The 16,662-nt window shown below is 43.2% G+C and overlaps 1 protein-coding gene across 6 annotated transcripts in view; it reads left to right on the top strand.

The window, feature by feature from the left end:
• TIAM2 (TIAM Rac1 associated GEF 2) overlaps window positions 1-16,662 on the top strand; it is a 643,262-nt gene that overhangs the window by 452,853 nt on the left and 173,747 nt on the right. For all 6 annotated transcript variants that reach the window (XM_077289067.1, XM_077289068.1, XM_077289064.1 and 3 more), the window contains one exon: window positions 7,905-8,069. In XM_077289067.1, coding sequence (XP_077145182.1) covers window positions 7,905-8,069 — 165 coding nt within the window. The remainder of the gene's footprint in view (window positions 1-7,904; window positions 8,070-16,662) is intronic.

The following is a 16,662-nucleotide window of genomic DNA, read 5'->3' as shown; positions in this document are numbered from 1 at the left end:
ATGACAAATTGGTGTGAGTGGTGGGGATGATAAAGGTATCTTCCCTGTGAACCATGACATAGTGGTGGGATCCCTGACATATCCGGTGGGATCCGTGACATATTGGTGGCAGCATGGTGGGATCTGTGACACTTGTTAAGAACTACCACCTTATTGCCCTAATGATTTGTCAGTCAATTTGATTCCTGTGGCTAAGTTGCCTAAGAGCAGGTTGTATAATATTTCAGGTGCTGAAAGGCAGGCCATGAAAGATTATATTACAGAGAGCCTTGCTAAGGAACATATCAGACCCTCATATCCGGTGGCAGGCAGATTTTTCTTTCTTAATTAAAAAAGGATTTTTGGGAACCAAATCGGTCACTGTTCAGGGTCCCTACCCTCTCCCTCTCATTTCAGATCTTTCTGGCTAATTGGTTTCCCATACTTATGCTTGGGGAGACCTTCAATTTCATCCATATTAAGTAGGGGGATTAGTGGAGACTGCTTAAAATTCTGCAGAGTGACACTATGAAAACCTCATCATGCCATTTGGGTTGACCAATGCTTTCGCCATGTTTCAGCACTTTGTAAATTACATTTTCCATCGCCGAGGAGACACCATCACGTGTTTCTCAACGCAAGCAATAAATAGCCAGGTCTTTAACCGGGAAGGAACAACCACGGGAAGGGCAGCATCCAGTAAAGGAAAACCACCTATGCCAAAACATGGTATCCATCCAGAGACAGCTGTTTTTGATCTCCCCAAGGTCATTCATCCTCATGTTTATAGTCTTTTCACTAGGCACTGCTCCTAATAGCCAGTTTCCTACTCCAAACTGATGAGGGGCAAATACCCCGAAACCGCTGTCTGTGGATGGATACCATGTTTTGGCATAGGTGGTTTTCCTTTATTGGATGCTGCCCTTCCTGTGGTTGTTCCTTCCCGGTGAAAGACCTGGCTATTCATTGCTTGCGTTGAGAAACATGTGATTGTGTCTCCGCGGCTTCTCTACATGCATTTGAATACAGAATGCTGGCAGGGAGAAAAGACATCATTTTCTCTGACTTTGGCTGCGTGAAGGCACGGACGGCATAATAACGGTGTTAACCTGCAGATTATCCGCATATCAGCAGGTTAACAGCATTATTTCTGGTGACAGGTTCCCTTTAAGGAGATCGTGAAATTGCATGGAATTCCCTCTGATATTGTCTCAAACCGGGGGGGGGGGGTTCAATTTATATCTAAATTTTGGAAAGCCTTTTGTGCTTATTTAGGGATTCATCTTTCATTTTCACATTTTCATCTGCCTTTTATCCACAATGTGATGGGCAAACTGAGCGAGTGAACCAAAATCTTGAGTCATATCTTAGGTGCTTTGTGTCCGAGAATCAGGAGGAGTGAGTTTCGTGTGTCCCTTGTGGAGTTCGCTGTAAAAAATTGTTGTCATGAATCAACTGGCAAGTCCCCATTTTTCGGGGCATATGTGCTTCACCCTCAGCATTTTCAATAGTGATTGCTCTTCTGGGGTACCTGAAGAGGAATGATTTTTCTCATCTATTACATCAGTATGGCAAGTTGTTCTTAATAACTTAAGGAGGATGGGGTCCAGATATGTGAGTATGGAAATATGACTAGAAATGCTTACTGGGTCCGGAACTGTGTGTGTGATTTGGAGTGGTATTCCTCAAAGAATATTAAATTAAAGGTTCCTCCTTGGAAACTAGGATCCAGGTTAAATAGTCCCAATAAGATTGTTGCCGTTATCAATTCAGTGGTGTTTCGCCTTGCTCTACTTTTAAGATCCATAATGTATTTCATCATTCTCTTCCCAAAAAATATGTTGCCTTCTTAGTACTACCACGACCTTCCCCTGTCATGGTTACTGGAAGTCTGAAATAAAATTGTTGATTCTTATATCGTTCGCTGATTTCTTCAATATTTAGTGCATTGAAAGGGTTACGGTCCAGAGGAAAGAATGTGGGTATCAACGTCCGCTGTTAATGCGACCCGGTTGGTTTGAGCTTTTCACATCTCTCATCCTCATAAACTGGATTCTGAGAGTCCGGAGTCCCCTGTTAGAAGGGGGGTACTGTCACAGAGATGCCGCAACAGTGTGGGGTCAGACGATCGCAGTGTCTGATGACACATACACCTGTGGTAGTTAGAACGGCTTCACTGTCTAGTTAGCAGTTCTGGATTTCTTTGCTACTGTCCTGCAAGGGTTAATCTGCTTAGTTGGACTCCTTGAGTTCTCTGACTTGGGTTGTATAATCTGTTCTGAGTTTGTTACTACCAGCAGATATAAGAACCTGCCTCCTGCTTCTAACCTTGCCAATGATAATTACTACTACCTGTTTTGCAGTTGAAGGAGTCCTTGGAGTAGGCAGTTGGAGAGTTTTTCAGGAGATTGCTGCGCGCAGTTGGTTGTTTATCCTTATCCTCTCCCATTTGGTTTTTTCCTTCCTATTCCTCCCTGGTTTCCTACTCTGTTGTTTTGTGAGTGTATTTATATTTTATATATTTATATTATTGTAGTTTTATTTTATCCCTGTCTGTTTACCCAAATCTGTCTGGTTAGTGTTTACATATACAGAAAAAAGGAAACAAGTTGTATTCCAGCTCCAGAATAAAATATAAAAAAAATTCTTCATTTGTTAAGTGCTAAAACAGCATGGCACTAGGCATAGTAACAGACAAAAAGCGATGTGTTTCTGCCGCAACTGAAGAAGAAGATTGGCAGTTGATTGCAGTTGTTACTTCTAAGGGTGGCCCAACCAGGGCCGGTGTTTGGCACAGGCAGACCAGGCAGAAGCCTGGGGCCCCCACCTACAAGGGGGCCCCCTGCATCTGCAACCCCTGTATGAAGTGCCCAGAGGGTTTTCAGCAGTGAATAATGCTGTGCATTGCTCTGTAGTCCCAGAACATGTCTCCTAAACCCCCCTTGAGACCCCCTCAGTGCAGTGATTTACTCACTGTGGTCCCAGAGCTTTGTGCTGTTTGCTGTAGGATCAGGTTTCACAGTCACATATAGCAGGGATCAGCATAGGCTCTGACCACAGTCACTAAATCATTGCTTGTAATCTGACAGGGCGACCTCCTGTCACTACTGTCTGGATGACACAAGATAGGAATATTGTCTGCTGAATCAGGGTATTTATTATATAGAAATAAATGAATTCCCACGTGAAATAATAAGCGTAAACCATACACATATAGTACAGGTGTGCATATGAATCATCGTTTTTGGTGCATTTTTTTGCAGCCAAAGCCTGCTCTCTTGGCAGTAAAAACACTGCTTTCAAAGCACTCATGTTTTAGGGTATGTGCAGAGGATCCGGAAATGGCAGCCCTTTAGATGCAGCGGACATGTGCTGCGTCCAAAGTGCTGCCATGTTTTGAACACAGGTGATTCCGCGTGTGTTCATCGATCTGTGTGGAATCCCTGCGTCCTATACATTGCAGGGGTGAGATTTCTCTTGTGGAGACTCGCGTCTACGCCAGATAAATTGGCATGCTGGGGTCTGGAGAGACGCGCCGCATGTCCGTCTCCGCAGGTGAGGTGCGGGTGTCGGTGCACGCATAGTAGAGATGGAATTTCTTGAAATCCCATCCACTATACTGTAACATCTGGCCGCTGCGGGTTGGAAGCAGCACAAGTACACAGCAGCCGACCTGCAGCGTTTTTTGAATGTGGGCACACACCCTTAGAGCTTTTGCTGTTTGTTTTTTACAGTATGCATTTTGTCTACAGTACATCTTTAATAAAGTTAGTGTTATTCACAAAAAAACGCAGAGAAAAACAACGTTGAAACATTTGCAGCATTTTTTAAACGTTTTCATTGCTTTCTACGGGTGAAAAAAAATTGCTGAAAGAAGTGACACGCTGCAGATTTAAAAAAAACGTTGCAGTTGTGAAATTCAGTCAGGAGAAAATAAAAGGGTGTGCAGGAGATTTCTGAAAATTGCAGTTTTTTCTTCTGCTGTAAAATGCTGTAAACTTCTTATTTGCAGAAGAAAAAGCTGCAAAAATTCTGCCTATGAACATGGTGAAAAGCTGCTTCTTAAAGCACCAGTGAAATACATGAGATTTCCGAAATCTCCTGCAGGCGCTTGTTTTTTTCTGACTGGATTCCAGAACTGTAGCACTTTTTAAATCTGTAGCGTGTCACTTCTTTCAGTAGATAGAAAATTACTCTTTATGCTGTAGCAGAGATGCAACTTCTGAACTTCTTTCAGTGTGTTTCCACCCGTAGAAAGCAATGAAAGAATAAAAAAGCTGCAGATATTGCAACGGCATTTTTCACTGCAATTTTTTAAGTGGTTTTGGTGAATTAAACTATTAGGCTATGTGCGCACTTTGTGGATTCCACTGCGGAATTTTCCGCAGCGGAATTCCAAAATCCGCAGTGAAAACCCGTCGCGGTTTTTACTGCAGATTTATCGCGGTTTTTACTGCGGTTTCTTATGCGGATTTTCATCTACATTTTCCTATTGGAGCAGGTGAAAATCCACAGAAAAGAAGTGACATGCTGCTGAATGTAATCCACTGCGTTTCCGCGCGTTCTTTTCCGCAGCATGTGCACAGCGTTTTTTGTTTCCCATAGGTTTACATTGTACTGTAAACTCATGGGAAACTGCTGCGGATCCGCAGCGGTCAAATCCGCTGCGGATCCACAGCAAAATCCGCAAAGTGTGCACATAGCCTCAAGTCAGTATTTGTAATGCAGAAACAGCAGTGGAACAATGAGGCTATGTGCACACGTTGCGGAATCTGCCGTGGATTTTTCCACGCAGATTCCTAAAAATCTGCAGGTAAAACGCCCTGCGTTTTACCTGCAGATTTACGGCGGAATTACCACTTTTTTTGTGCGGTTTTCAACAGCGTTTTTACACCTGCGGATTCCTATTGAGGAGCAGGTGTAGAACGTTGCGGAATCTTCACAAAGAACTGACATGCTGCAGAAAATACAACGCAGCGTTTCTGCATGGTATTTTCCGCAGCATGTGTATGGCGGATTTTGTTTTCCATATGTTTACATGGTGCTGTACAATGCATGGAAAACTGCTGCAGATCCACAGCAAAATCCGCAGCGTGTGCACATACCCTGAGAAACACGTCACCACCTCTGTATTTCTCACCCTCCTGGTTTTGGCTTAGGCTACATTCACATTTGCGTTCTTGGGCGCAGCGTCGGCGACGCAACGCAAAACACATGCACAACGCAGCGTTTTGTGACGCATGCGTCCGACGTTTACATGAAATTTGACGCTCAAAAAAACTGCATCATGTAGCGTCGGCTACAAAATGCTTGACAACGCATACCGGCGCATGTTCATGCGCCCCCCATGTTAAAGATAGGGGCGCATGACGCATGCGTCGGTATCTGTCAACGACGCTGCGCCCAACAACGCAAATGTGAACGTTACCTTACACATACTGATGTGAAATACTGACCAAATACTGAGCGTATGAATGTGGTCTTAAACATACTGTAGACAAAGCAAACATCCTCACTCCAAAAAAAGCTGAAAAAAGTGTGAAGAACACCACAAAACAAGCTGAAAAACAGGGGTTTTGAACGCAACGTTTTTACTGCCAGTAGAAAAGGTTTTGGCTACTGAGAAAAATGCTGCATGTGAACATAGTCTTACTCTGAAACGCTATGTCTGTCTGTGGTGTTACATAGGACTTCAGGTGATATATACTAAATTATCTGTACTCAGAGAGTTATCACTGTATTATCTGTGGTGTTAAAAAAAATTAAGAGGGGGTTGGGGGCAACTCTTTGTCTTGGGGCTTGGGCCCCCAATCTTTTTTGACCCTAGCAACGCCCCTGCATACAGCTAATAGTGGCAGACCTGTTGGCCTATATAAGGCCCCTAAATATGGGGGCCACAGTGTGAGCACTGGCTCCAGGCCCCTCCACCAACTGTATCCGCATCCTGCTCATGTAATGTAACCTAAATGTTTGTGTGATTTTACAATGTTAGCATTTGGGGCCCCACTTTAAATTTTTGCCTAGGGCCCCACTTTGTCTAAAACCGGCCCTGGGCCCAACCAGTTATTAGGTTTAGGGGGCAATCACTTTTTCACACAGGGCCCTGTAGGTCTGGATTTCTTTTTCCTTTAGTAATAAAGACCTTCATTTAAAAACTGCGTTTTGTGTTTACTTGTGTTATCTTTGCCAATATTTAAATTTGTTTGGTGATCTGAAACATTTATTAAGTGTTGCAAACATGTAAAAGAATCAGGAAGAGGGCAAACAATTTCTCGCACAACTGCTCATTATGTAGGCTGGATTTATATTACCGTTTCTTATGCCACTAAAAGATTATACAGCCTTGATACATTCTCTTGTGTTCATCGTTGGCAGTCTGTGCTGTTGACTTCCTCTTGTTTTTCCGCCCCCAGATGAGCAGTGTTATCAAGTAATTCTGGTGCGTGGGTCGTTTGAATGAAAACAGCCTAGTTCTCCTTGGAAAAAAAGAGAGGCAGCTTCCAATAGTGCACAGTGTTCTGAATGGCTGGTGTAGCTGCTGAGGAGCTGGGCAGCTTTGGATTAACAATACACTGGAACATTGCATGCGTCATATGTATTCGTTTGCCTAGGTTTCATTGTTTGATTCATTTGGTAGAATTCACATGACATTAATCAGGTTTTGATATTTTTTTCTCTTGAAGATGTTTGAGATCATATATATTTTTCAGAAACATCATTATTTTAATATTTGTTGGCCATTATTTACCTCCATTTTTATAACATATTTATATTAGATGAATTTCATATCATGATTACAAGTCACAAAAGACAGGTTTTATTTTTAGGCTCATTTTACTGGACTAAACAGTGGTCTATACTCTTCCAACACAGACATTGGTTTGCGACACCAGTGCAGCTCTGTGGGGAACACATCAATGTTGCATATTCAAAGCTTTACTGGTTCATTGTGTTCCACAACCTACAAAAACAACATCTGAATCTCAATTTATTTTTTCAGTATTTTTGTTTTTTTGATGGCTACGTAAAGTTTTTTTTAATGGTTAATCAATTGTGACCTCTAGTGGACAAAAATGTTGCAAGGTCGTAAGCCATTTCTTTAGTTCCCAGATGTATAGAAGAATGCAATAACATGGCGCAAGGTTATCTAATATTTTACATATTTATTAGATGGAGATGCAGTTGGAACAACAGCTCATACGTAACAGTTTTGTCACAGTGTTTTATTACTTTAATTTCGATTTTGCCACAAAATGCTTTGTTAGCTTCTGCTAAGTGTACTACTCCAATTCTTGGTTCTTTACAAAAGCTTAAGGATATATTGTATGTGAAAACCACAGGATTTGGTTGCATGAATGTATAATATTTAATATATTAAGAAGCTTTGTATTTAACTATATGACAGCGCTATTGATGTGTAATTTGCAGATGATTCACATATCTTTCTATTTATGATTAGACATTGAAAGATCTTTACAATATCTGGAAATCCAGAGATTTAGGTCTAAGCTGTATAAAGAGGAGTAGCCTTTTGTGCTTCTGAGCATAGGGACGTGCAAAAGTGCAATTGAAATTAGGTAAAAGGCCAGACATTAAAGATAAAGTATCGATCCCTGAACCCTGGGCTGAACGTATAGGAGCCAAGAGACCACCAATAATAATAATCTTTATTTTTTATATAGCGCTAACATATTCCGCAGCGCTTTACAGGCTGCACACATTATCATCGCTGTCCCCGTTGGGGCTCACAATCTAAATTCCCTATCAGTATGTCTTTGGAATGTGGGAGGAAACCGGAGTACCCGGAGGAAACCCACGCAAACACGGAGAGGACATACAAACACCAATGCATTATTCTGTGTTTCTCGTAACTGCATGATTTAAATGTATGCCATACTTGAGATGTATTATCTTCTTCATTACAGCACGTGGAAGACTTGGTGAATATCTATAACACCGTTCCAGAAGTTCCACCCAAAGAAAGTTCTTGGGAAATCCCAATATTTGTCCACTTTTACGATGGTCATGGTGTTACTGTGAACCTCAGACCAGAACACCGGGTAGAAGACATCTTGAACTTAGCGTGTAAAGTAAGTTGTCTTTGGGTACCATAATAGGGATGGATATACTGTAAGAACCATGAAAAGAAAGAGGTGAACATACCTGGCTACAGAATGTGGGGGCACTGTGGTATTTGTTTAGAATGGAAAATGTTGTTTCTATATGGGAAAATGTGAACCCAAGGGTCAGGTATGATCCTTTATTCTCTTTGGAGATAAGCTATTGCCAGATGTGGACATTTTTCTACCCCTATCAATCATGTTTACGGAGAAATCAAAGAAGAACAACTCCTTAAGGTCCCATACATACGTTAGTGATTTTTCCAGTACCCAAAAATACACCAATTTTCATCGGTGTTTGTGTTAGTTTTTACTATCTGGGATTTTTTCATAGCAAAAAATCATATTACAAATCTTCTCCTATTCACTGCAATGTTAATCACGGGCAGCACGCAGATCGCGCACTTTTGGCATCCGTGTGTGCTCACTGATTTCCACAGGCCCATAGACTTGTATAGCTATTTTGATTTGTGACTCAGACATGTCTCTGATTCTTTGTGTATAATTTCCGTAGTGAATTTATTCAGTGCAAATCAAATTTTGGGGGAAAACTCAGCTAAACCGGCAAATTCAAATTTCAATTGCCCTGCTCGTTTCCCTAGAATGCAGGGCAGTCTATAAACATGGTGCTGTAGAGACACAGGTGATTTAGGAAAACAGCATGTTTTTGTGGGGTAACTAATGAGTGGGCAATGTAGCTCCTAAGTTCTAAAAGAGTTATCTACCTAGAAACTGGCCTAGAGGTGCGACATAAAACAAGCTGATAGCACTCTGAATCATCAAATCAAATGTGAAGGCTTTCTGCGAAAGTCTAAAAAATATTCATATTGTACAAAGTTTTAGAAATAGTAGTTATATCAGATATTGAACTGTATATCTCCTCCCATTATCTCTGTGGGGGCTGATAATTACCCTAACATAAGTGGGTGCATAGTAAAGGAAACATTATAGAACGTAAGCCAACCTAAGCATAGTTTTAGTAAAATATGAGTAGTCTCTTAGTGGGGCAATACTAGCTCTGTGAAGCAAGAACATTCTCTGCAACACCTCAATAAATGTCCACAAGATGGCAGCCAAAATTCAATTTCATTTTCTGCTCGGGGACATCTACTACTTGAACAGCAATTATACATTAATTAATAAAGTAATTGCCTAAGCTGACGATAAGTCTGTAATTATAGCTTTAAATTCATGCGTGCAAAGGTGAAATGAGATAGAACCTAAATGTCTTGTACATGACTGAACTCATGATGAAATATTAACCGTCTTCTCGCTTTTTAGATTAGACCCATGACAAGGGCATGTCCATTGTGCTTTGTGACTGTACATGTTCAAAATACATTAATGGGAAAGCCTTCTTGTCTCATTTTTCTAAAAATGACAAAAATATACAAATTCCTAATTCAATTTGAGAAAAAGCAAGAAATCATTGCAAAACATTAGGATCGTTTTTTGAGCAATGAATACTCAAAAGGGAGCACAGCTTTCTTTGTGTTCTTGCTGTAATAGAAATTCTGACAATCTTTTCAAGCATGTCTGTTTCTTTCTGCTGCAACAAAAGTGATCAAATTATTTTTTAAAAGCTTTTGAGTACTGACCTGTGAAGAGTCAAGTGGGCATTCCCACTATACGAAAGAGCCCCTCTAGTCTTTGGTGTCCTTGCCTTGAATGCACACAGATCAGCATGGTATTCTATGTACGACTTTATCACAGTATACTTTGCTGTACTGCACATGCTAGTTGGGATGCTGAGTCACTAATCACGGGCAGTCTGTGAGAAAGTATAGTCAGGAGGTTCGAGATCAGATACCAGGAGTGCTCATAATATAGGGGGTAAGTCAAAGGTGTGGTCAGAAAGCAGTCCGGGGTCAAGTACCTGAAAGGTACATCAAAACCAGTGAGCACAACAAAAGGATAGTCAGAGACCAAGTTTGGGGTCAGATACCTGAAGTAAGAGAGCATCAGAAGCAGAAGGGAAAATCCACGAGAATTGTCACAGCAGACCAAAGATCATGAATAGAATCAGAAGTCAGACACAGAGCAAGCACACAAACCTAGCTAAAGCAAATCTACAACTGACACTGACTACTAGCAGCTAGCCAACTAAAAACCTAGCAAAGGATTAATGATAGGAGGCATCTGGAACATGAAAATGTTGACAGCCCAGCACTCACCAGGAACAGATTGTATGACTGGACTGTCACTAACAAAACAGACTGTCCAGCACACTCCAGATTCCATTGGGTGACTTAGCAATCACTCACAGCACCCCTAAGCCACAGTTTGCTATGAAACCATGACACTTGTGGAGTATAAGGTAACGGCGCATAGGTTTCATTTAGTAGACCCTTGTTGTGACAGTATGTCAGTGACCTGTGAAGAGTCAAGTGGAAATTCCCTTTGTACAAAGGAATCTGTACAGTCTTGATTGCATACCTCCCAACCGTCCCGATTTCAGCGTGACAGTCCCGCTTTGGCACCGGGGTCCCGCTGTCCCGCTTCGGGCATTTAAAATCCCGAATTTGCGGCCGCCGGTGAAGCCCCGCCCACTTCCGGGACGTAGAGAGAGCCAGCCTGTTTTTTTTTTTTTTTTATAAAAGCTGCCTCCTGACCGCCCGCGCAACACCCCCCCCCCTCCCGCCCCCTGTGCGGCGCTGCCACGCTGAAGGAGAGAGCCTGCAGCAATCAAGAAGAAAGGTCAGCGATTCACTACCTCTGGCTGTGTGTGCACGGAGCTCCGGCTTCTGCTCTTAGCTGCTATCCCGGCAGAGAAGGAGAGACGGGGGAGGTGCCGGGATAGTGCAGAGCTGTGAGCAGGAGACTGAAGACTTCAGCAGAGAGCTGCACATGGACATCAGCCGCCCCTGCATCACAGAGGAGATTGTGTGTGTGTGATGTGTGTGATGGCTGCGTGTGTGTGTGTGATGGCTGGGTGTGTGTGTGTGATGGCTGCGTGTGTGTGTGTGTGTGATGGCTGCGTGTGTGTGATGGCTGTGTGTGTGTGTGTGATGGCTGCGTGTGTGTGTGTGATGGCTGCGTGTGTGTGATGGCTGTGTGTGTGTGTGTGATGGCTGCGTGTGTGTGATGGCTGCGTGTGTGTGTTGGCTGCGTGTGTGTGTGTGTGATGGCTGTGTGTGTGTGATGGCTGTGTGTGTGTGATGGCTGCGTGTGTGATGGCTGCGTGTGTGATGGCTGCGTGTGTGATGGCTGCGTGTGTGATGGCTGCGCGCGCGTGTGTGTGTGTGATGGCTGCGTGTGTGTGTGATGGCTGCGTGTGTGTGTGATGGCTGCGTGTGTGTGTGATGGCTGTGTGTGTGTGATGGCTGTGTGTGTGTGTGTGTGATGGCTGCGTGTGTGATGGCTGCGTGTGTGATGGCTGCGTGTGTGTGTGATGGCTGCGTGTGTGTGTGATGGCTGCGTGTGTGTGTGATGGCTGCGTGTGTGTGTGATGGCTGCGTGTGTGTGTGATGGCTGTGTGTGTGTGATGGCTGTGTGTGTGTGATGGCTGTGTGTGTGTGATGGCTGTGTGTGTGTGATGGCTGCGTGTGTGATGGCTGCGTGTGTGATGGCTGCGTGTGTGATGGCTGCGTGTGTGATGGCTGCGTGTGTGATGGCTGCGCGCGTGTGTGTGTGTGATGGCTGCGTGTGTGTGTGATGGCTGCGTGTGTGTGTGATGGCTGCGTGTGTGTGTGATGGCTGCGTGTGTGTGATGGCTGCGTGTGTGTGATGGCTGCGTGTGTGTGATGGCTGCGTGTGTGTGATGGCTGCGTGTGTGTGATGGCTGCGTGTGTGTGATGGCTGCGTGTGTGTGATGGCTGCGTGTGTGTGATGGCTGCGTGTGTGTGTGTGATGGCTGCGTGTGTGTGTGTGTGTGTGTGATGGCTGCGTGTGTGTGTGTGTGATGGCTGCGTGTGTGTGTGTGTGTGTGATGGCTGCGTGTGTGTGTGTGATGGCTGCGTGTGTGTGTGTGATGGCTGCGTGTGTGTGATGGCTGCGTGTGTGTGTGTGTGTGATGGCTGCGTGTGTGTGTGATGTCTGCGTGTGTGTGTGATGGCTGCATGTGTGTGTGATGGCTGCGTGTGTGTGTGTGTGTGATGGCTGCGTGTGTGTGTGTGTGTGATGGCTGCGTGTGTGTGTGTGTGTGATGGCTGCGTGTGTATGTGTGATGGCTGCGTGTGTGTGTGATGGCTGCGTGTGTGATGCATTTGTGTCAAAGCTGCATGTGTTTGTGAGCTGCATGTGTTTGTGAGCTGCGTGCGTGTGTGAGCTGCGTGCGTGTGTGAGCTGCGTGCGTGTGTGAGCTGCGTGCGTGTGAGCTGCGTGCCTGTGTGTGAGCTGCGTGCCTGTATGTCATTATACAGTATGGAGCATCATGTGTGGTCATTATACAATATGGAGCATCATGTGCGGTCATTATACAGTATGGAGCATCATGTGCGGTCATTAGACAGTATGGAGCATCATGTGCGGCCATTATACAGTATGGAGCATCATGTGCGGTCATTATACAGTATGGAGCATCATGTGCGGTCATTATACAGTATGGAGCATCATGTGTGGCCATTATACAGTATGGAGCATCATGTGCGGTCATTATACAGTATGGAGCATCATGTGCGGTCATTATACAGTATGGAGCATCATGTGCGGTCATTAGACAGTATGGAGCATCATGTGCGGCCATTATACAGTATGGAGCATCATGTGCGGTCATTATACAGTATGGAGCATCATGTGCGGTCATTATACAGTATGGAGCATCATGTGCGGTCATTATACAGTATGGAGCATCATGTGCGGTCATTATACAGTATGGAGCATCATGTGCGGCCATTATACAGTATGGAGCATCATGTGCGGTCATTATACAGTATGGAGCATCATGTGTGGCCATTATACAGTATGGAGCATCATGTGCGGCCATTATACAGTATGGAGCATCATGTGCGGCCATTATACAGTATGGAGCATCATGTGCGGCCATTATACAGTATGGAGCATCATGTGCGGCCATTATACAGTATGGAGCATCATGTGCGGCCATTATACAGTCTGGAGCATCATGTGCGGTCATTATACAGTCTGGAGCATCATGTGCGGTCATTATACAGTCTGGAGCATCATGTGCGGTCATTATACAGTCTGGAGCATCATGTGCGGTCATTATACAGTCTGGAGCATCATGTGCGGTCATTATACAGTCTGGAGCATCATGTGCGGTCATTATACAGTCTGGAGCATCATGTGCGGTCATTATACAGTCTGGAGCATCATGTGCGGTCATTATACAGTCTGGAGCATCATGTGCGGTCATTATACAGTATGGAGCATCATTTGCGGTCATACAGTATGGAGCATCATGTGCGGTCATTATACAGTATGGAGCATCATGTGCGGTCATACAGTATGGAGCATCATGTGTGTTCATTATACAGTATGGAGCATCATGTGCGGTCATTATACAGTCTGGAGCATCATGTGCGGTCATTATACAGTCTGGAGCATCATGTGCGGTCATTATACAGTCTGGAGCATCATGTGCGGTCATTATACAGTATGGAGCATCATTTGCGGTCATACAGTATGGAGCATCATGTGCGGTCATTATACAGTATGGAGCATCATGTGCGGTCATTATACAGTATGGAGCATCATGTGCGGTCATTATACAGTATGGAGCATCATGTGCGGTCATACAGTATGGAGCATCATGTGCGGTCATTATACAGTATGGAGCATCATGTGCGGTCATTATACAGTATGGAGCATCATGTGCGGTCATTATACACTATGGAGCATCATGTGCGGTCATTATACAGTATGGAGCATCATGTGCGGTCATTATACAGTATGGAGCATCATGTGCGGTCATTATACACTATGGAGCATCATGTGCGGTCATTATACACTATGGAGCATCATGTGCGGTCATTATACAGTATGGAGCATCATGTGCGGTCATTATACAGTATGGAGCGTCATGTGTGGTCATTATATATTATGGAGCGTCATGTGTGGTCATCGTACAGTATGGAGCATCATGTGCCGCCATTATACAGTATGGGGCACTGTGTGGCCATATTTTTTTGTTTATAATTATTGTATATGAAACAGTGTGATCGGCAGTGCTAAATGGGTGTGGTTGGGATGTGGATATGGGTGTGACTAATTATGAATGGGTGTGGTCAGAGGCGTGGCCTAAAATTTGCCGCGGCGCGCAAAGCGCGCCGCAAACTTTGTCCCTCTTTCCCATCTTCAAAAGTTGGGAGGTATGTTGATTGACATAATTTTGTTGCTGTAGTCACCACTAGGCCCTTTAAAATGCAGTGCATGAGTCTCATCACATTGTGTCCCCTGGGTATGTGCAGTGTAGCAAGGTGTAAGACTAAGTATATTTTATCACCTGGCACTTGATCTGGATGTAGAAGAGCCTGATTGTGACTATATCAGCCAGGTTTTGTCAAACAAAGCTGGAGCAAAAGGGTTGGACACATAACAGCATGACTTCTCTACAGCAGGAACACCCACTTGACAGTTTATAGGTTCTAGGCATACAGTGTGCAGGATTTTGAAAATGTATTACCTCTGCTGCTTCTGAAAAGACAAATGAGTATGTTTGATCAGATTATCAGGTCTCCTCCTACAGCACGGTGGTGGTTTAGGGTGGTAAATTGACCTGACCGCTTCCCCTTAAGTGAAGTCACATATGAATTTTCCAGGTTTGCATTCTAGTTAAACTATTCATGGTACTTTAGAACAGAATATGTCAGGTATTGAAGTTATTTTTAATGTTTCACTATTACACTACTTAAACCAAAACCATATGCCGAATAACTGTTGGTTGAATGTAGCCCCTTTGATTATTACGGCATGAAGCAAAATTCACTTTGACGTGTATCTATACCTTTTACTTTTCTTGTATGACTACAAGGATAGCCATATTTCTATAACTGTGTCTCATTTACTACATCTTGTTCAGTAAGCCTGTGCAGTGACCTATTGTGTCTGCTATCTATGTCTAGTGAATTCCTAGGCTCTTCTCGGTGTATGCTTACCAGAAATCGCACAGCCAAAAAGAAGAAAGCAACTACCCAGTCAAAGAATTGTTAGTGTTATCAGTCAGCGACTGTGTCTGTGTTGCATCTGTACTCCAATGTAGCAGTAACTGTTTGATTTAAACATTTTCTTCTTTTCTGTCTTTTGTTTTTGTGCTTGAAAGTTTATCATAGCCGTGTGTAGTGCTGACTCCTTTCTTCTACATCTTTCCTGGTTCTTTTTCCTCCTTACATTTTCTTACTGCTCTGGTGAGTGCAAGGAATCTAAATTGGTTTTGCACACTGTACAATACTTCTTTACAAGTTTAAACCAACATTTTATTCTCTTGTCTGTACCAATTGATGCATAAAGCCAAGACACGTTTATACCAGACAATGTCTAGATGTTAATGCACAATATCAGACCTAATATATATCCCTACATGCAAGTGTCTACAGCTAACCATATGCATGGAATGCCATGTTAGAGTCAACCTCCACTAGGCAAGCAATCTCCCAATTTTTGCCCACCCCAAAGTCATATTAGGTAGCAAGTATTTCTGAGGTCGGGTTAGAATTTAGTTATGTCTCCAAAAATATTTAGAATTGGGAGTCCTCAGTGGTTGATACCTTTTAATGGCTAACTGAAAAAATGGTAACAAATAGCAAGCTTTCGAGACTACACAGGTCTCTTCATCAGGCATAGACTAATACAAAATCTGAAGAATCACATATTTATGCACAACATAGCACAGAAAAAAAAAAAAAAAAACATGGATAAGACAGGTGACATGAAGCAGAATTACCATGAGTGATAAACAGTTATGTCCATAAATATTGGACCACTTCTTAGATAAGGAATGTTTTATTGTCCTCTGATTGGGGTCTGGGTCTGTTGTGATGACCCCTCATAGTCTGAGGGGCAAGTTCCTTAGTTGATGTAAAAAGACATAAATCTATGCGACACATTCATTCCTGCACTAAGACAGTCAAAGGTCATCATCAGTTTATATTCCCAGACTCTTCTGTCTCTCTGAGTTTTGAAGTTACCTTTTAACACAAGTAATTTCATGTCCATAATGTTATGATTTGGGAGACAAAAATGTATTGCCACAGGTAGATCCATTCTTTTTTCTCTTATTGTGTGGCGGTGAGAATTAATTCTTGTTCTCAGTTTCTGCCTTCTCTCCCCTACATACAGACCCCCAGTTGGACATTTAGTACAAATAATTAAGTACACCACATTAGAAGTGTCGCAGCTGAAAGTACCTGGTATCTTGTAGTCCTGATGTGAATTGTGTAGTCTCGAAAGCTTGCAATTTGTTACCATCTTTTCAGTTAGCCATTAAAAGGTATCAACCACTGAGGACTCTCAATTCTAAATATTTTTCTATCTACTGGCTAACACGGTACCAAGATATATATCTTTCCTATATCGTTATGTCTCCATACAGAAGTAAAAAAGTAACATATACTCAAACATTTAGTCCCCATCTGGTGAGCTCTTTCTGTCTCCGCTTTCTTCCTAC

Source organism: Ranitomeya variabilis, chromosome 2, assembly GCF_051348905.1.
Source record: "Ranitomeya variabilis isolate aRanVar5 chromosome 2, aRanVar5.hap1, whole genome shotgun sequence".
Lineage (NCBI taxonomy): Eukaryota > Metazoa > Chordata > Amphibia > Anura > Dendrobatidae > Ranitomeya > Ranitomeya variabilis.
Note: the sequence above shows the minus strand (reverse complement) of the source record. Positions and strands in the feature narration are given on the sequence as shown.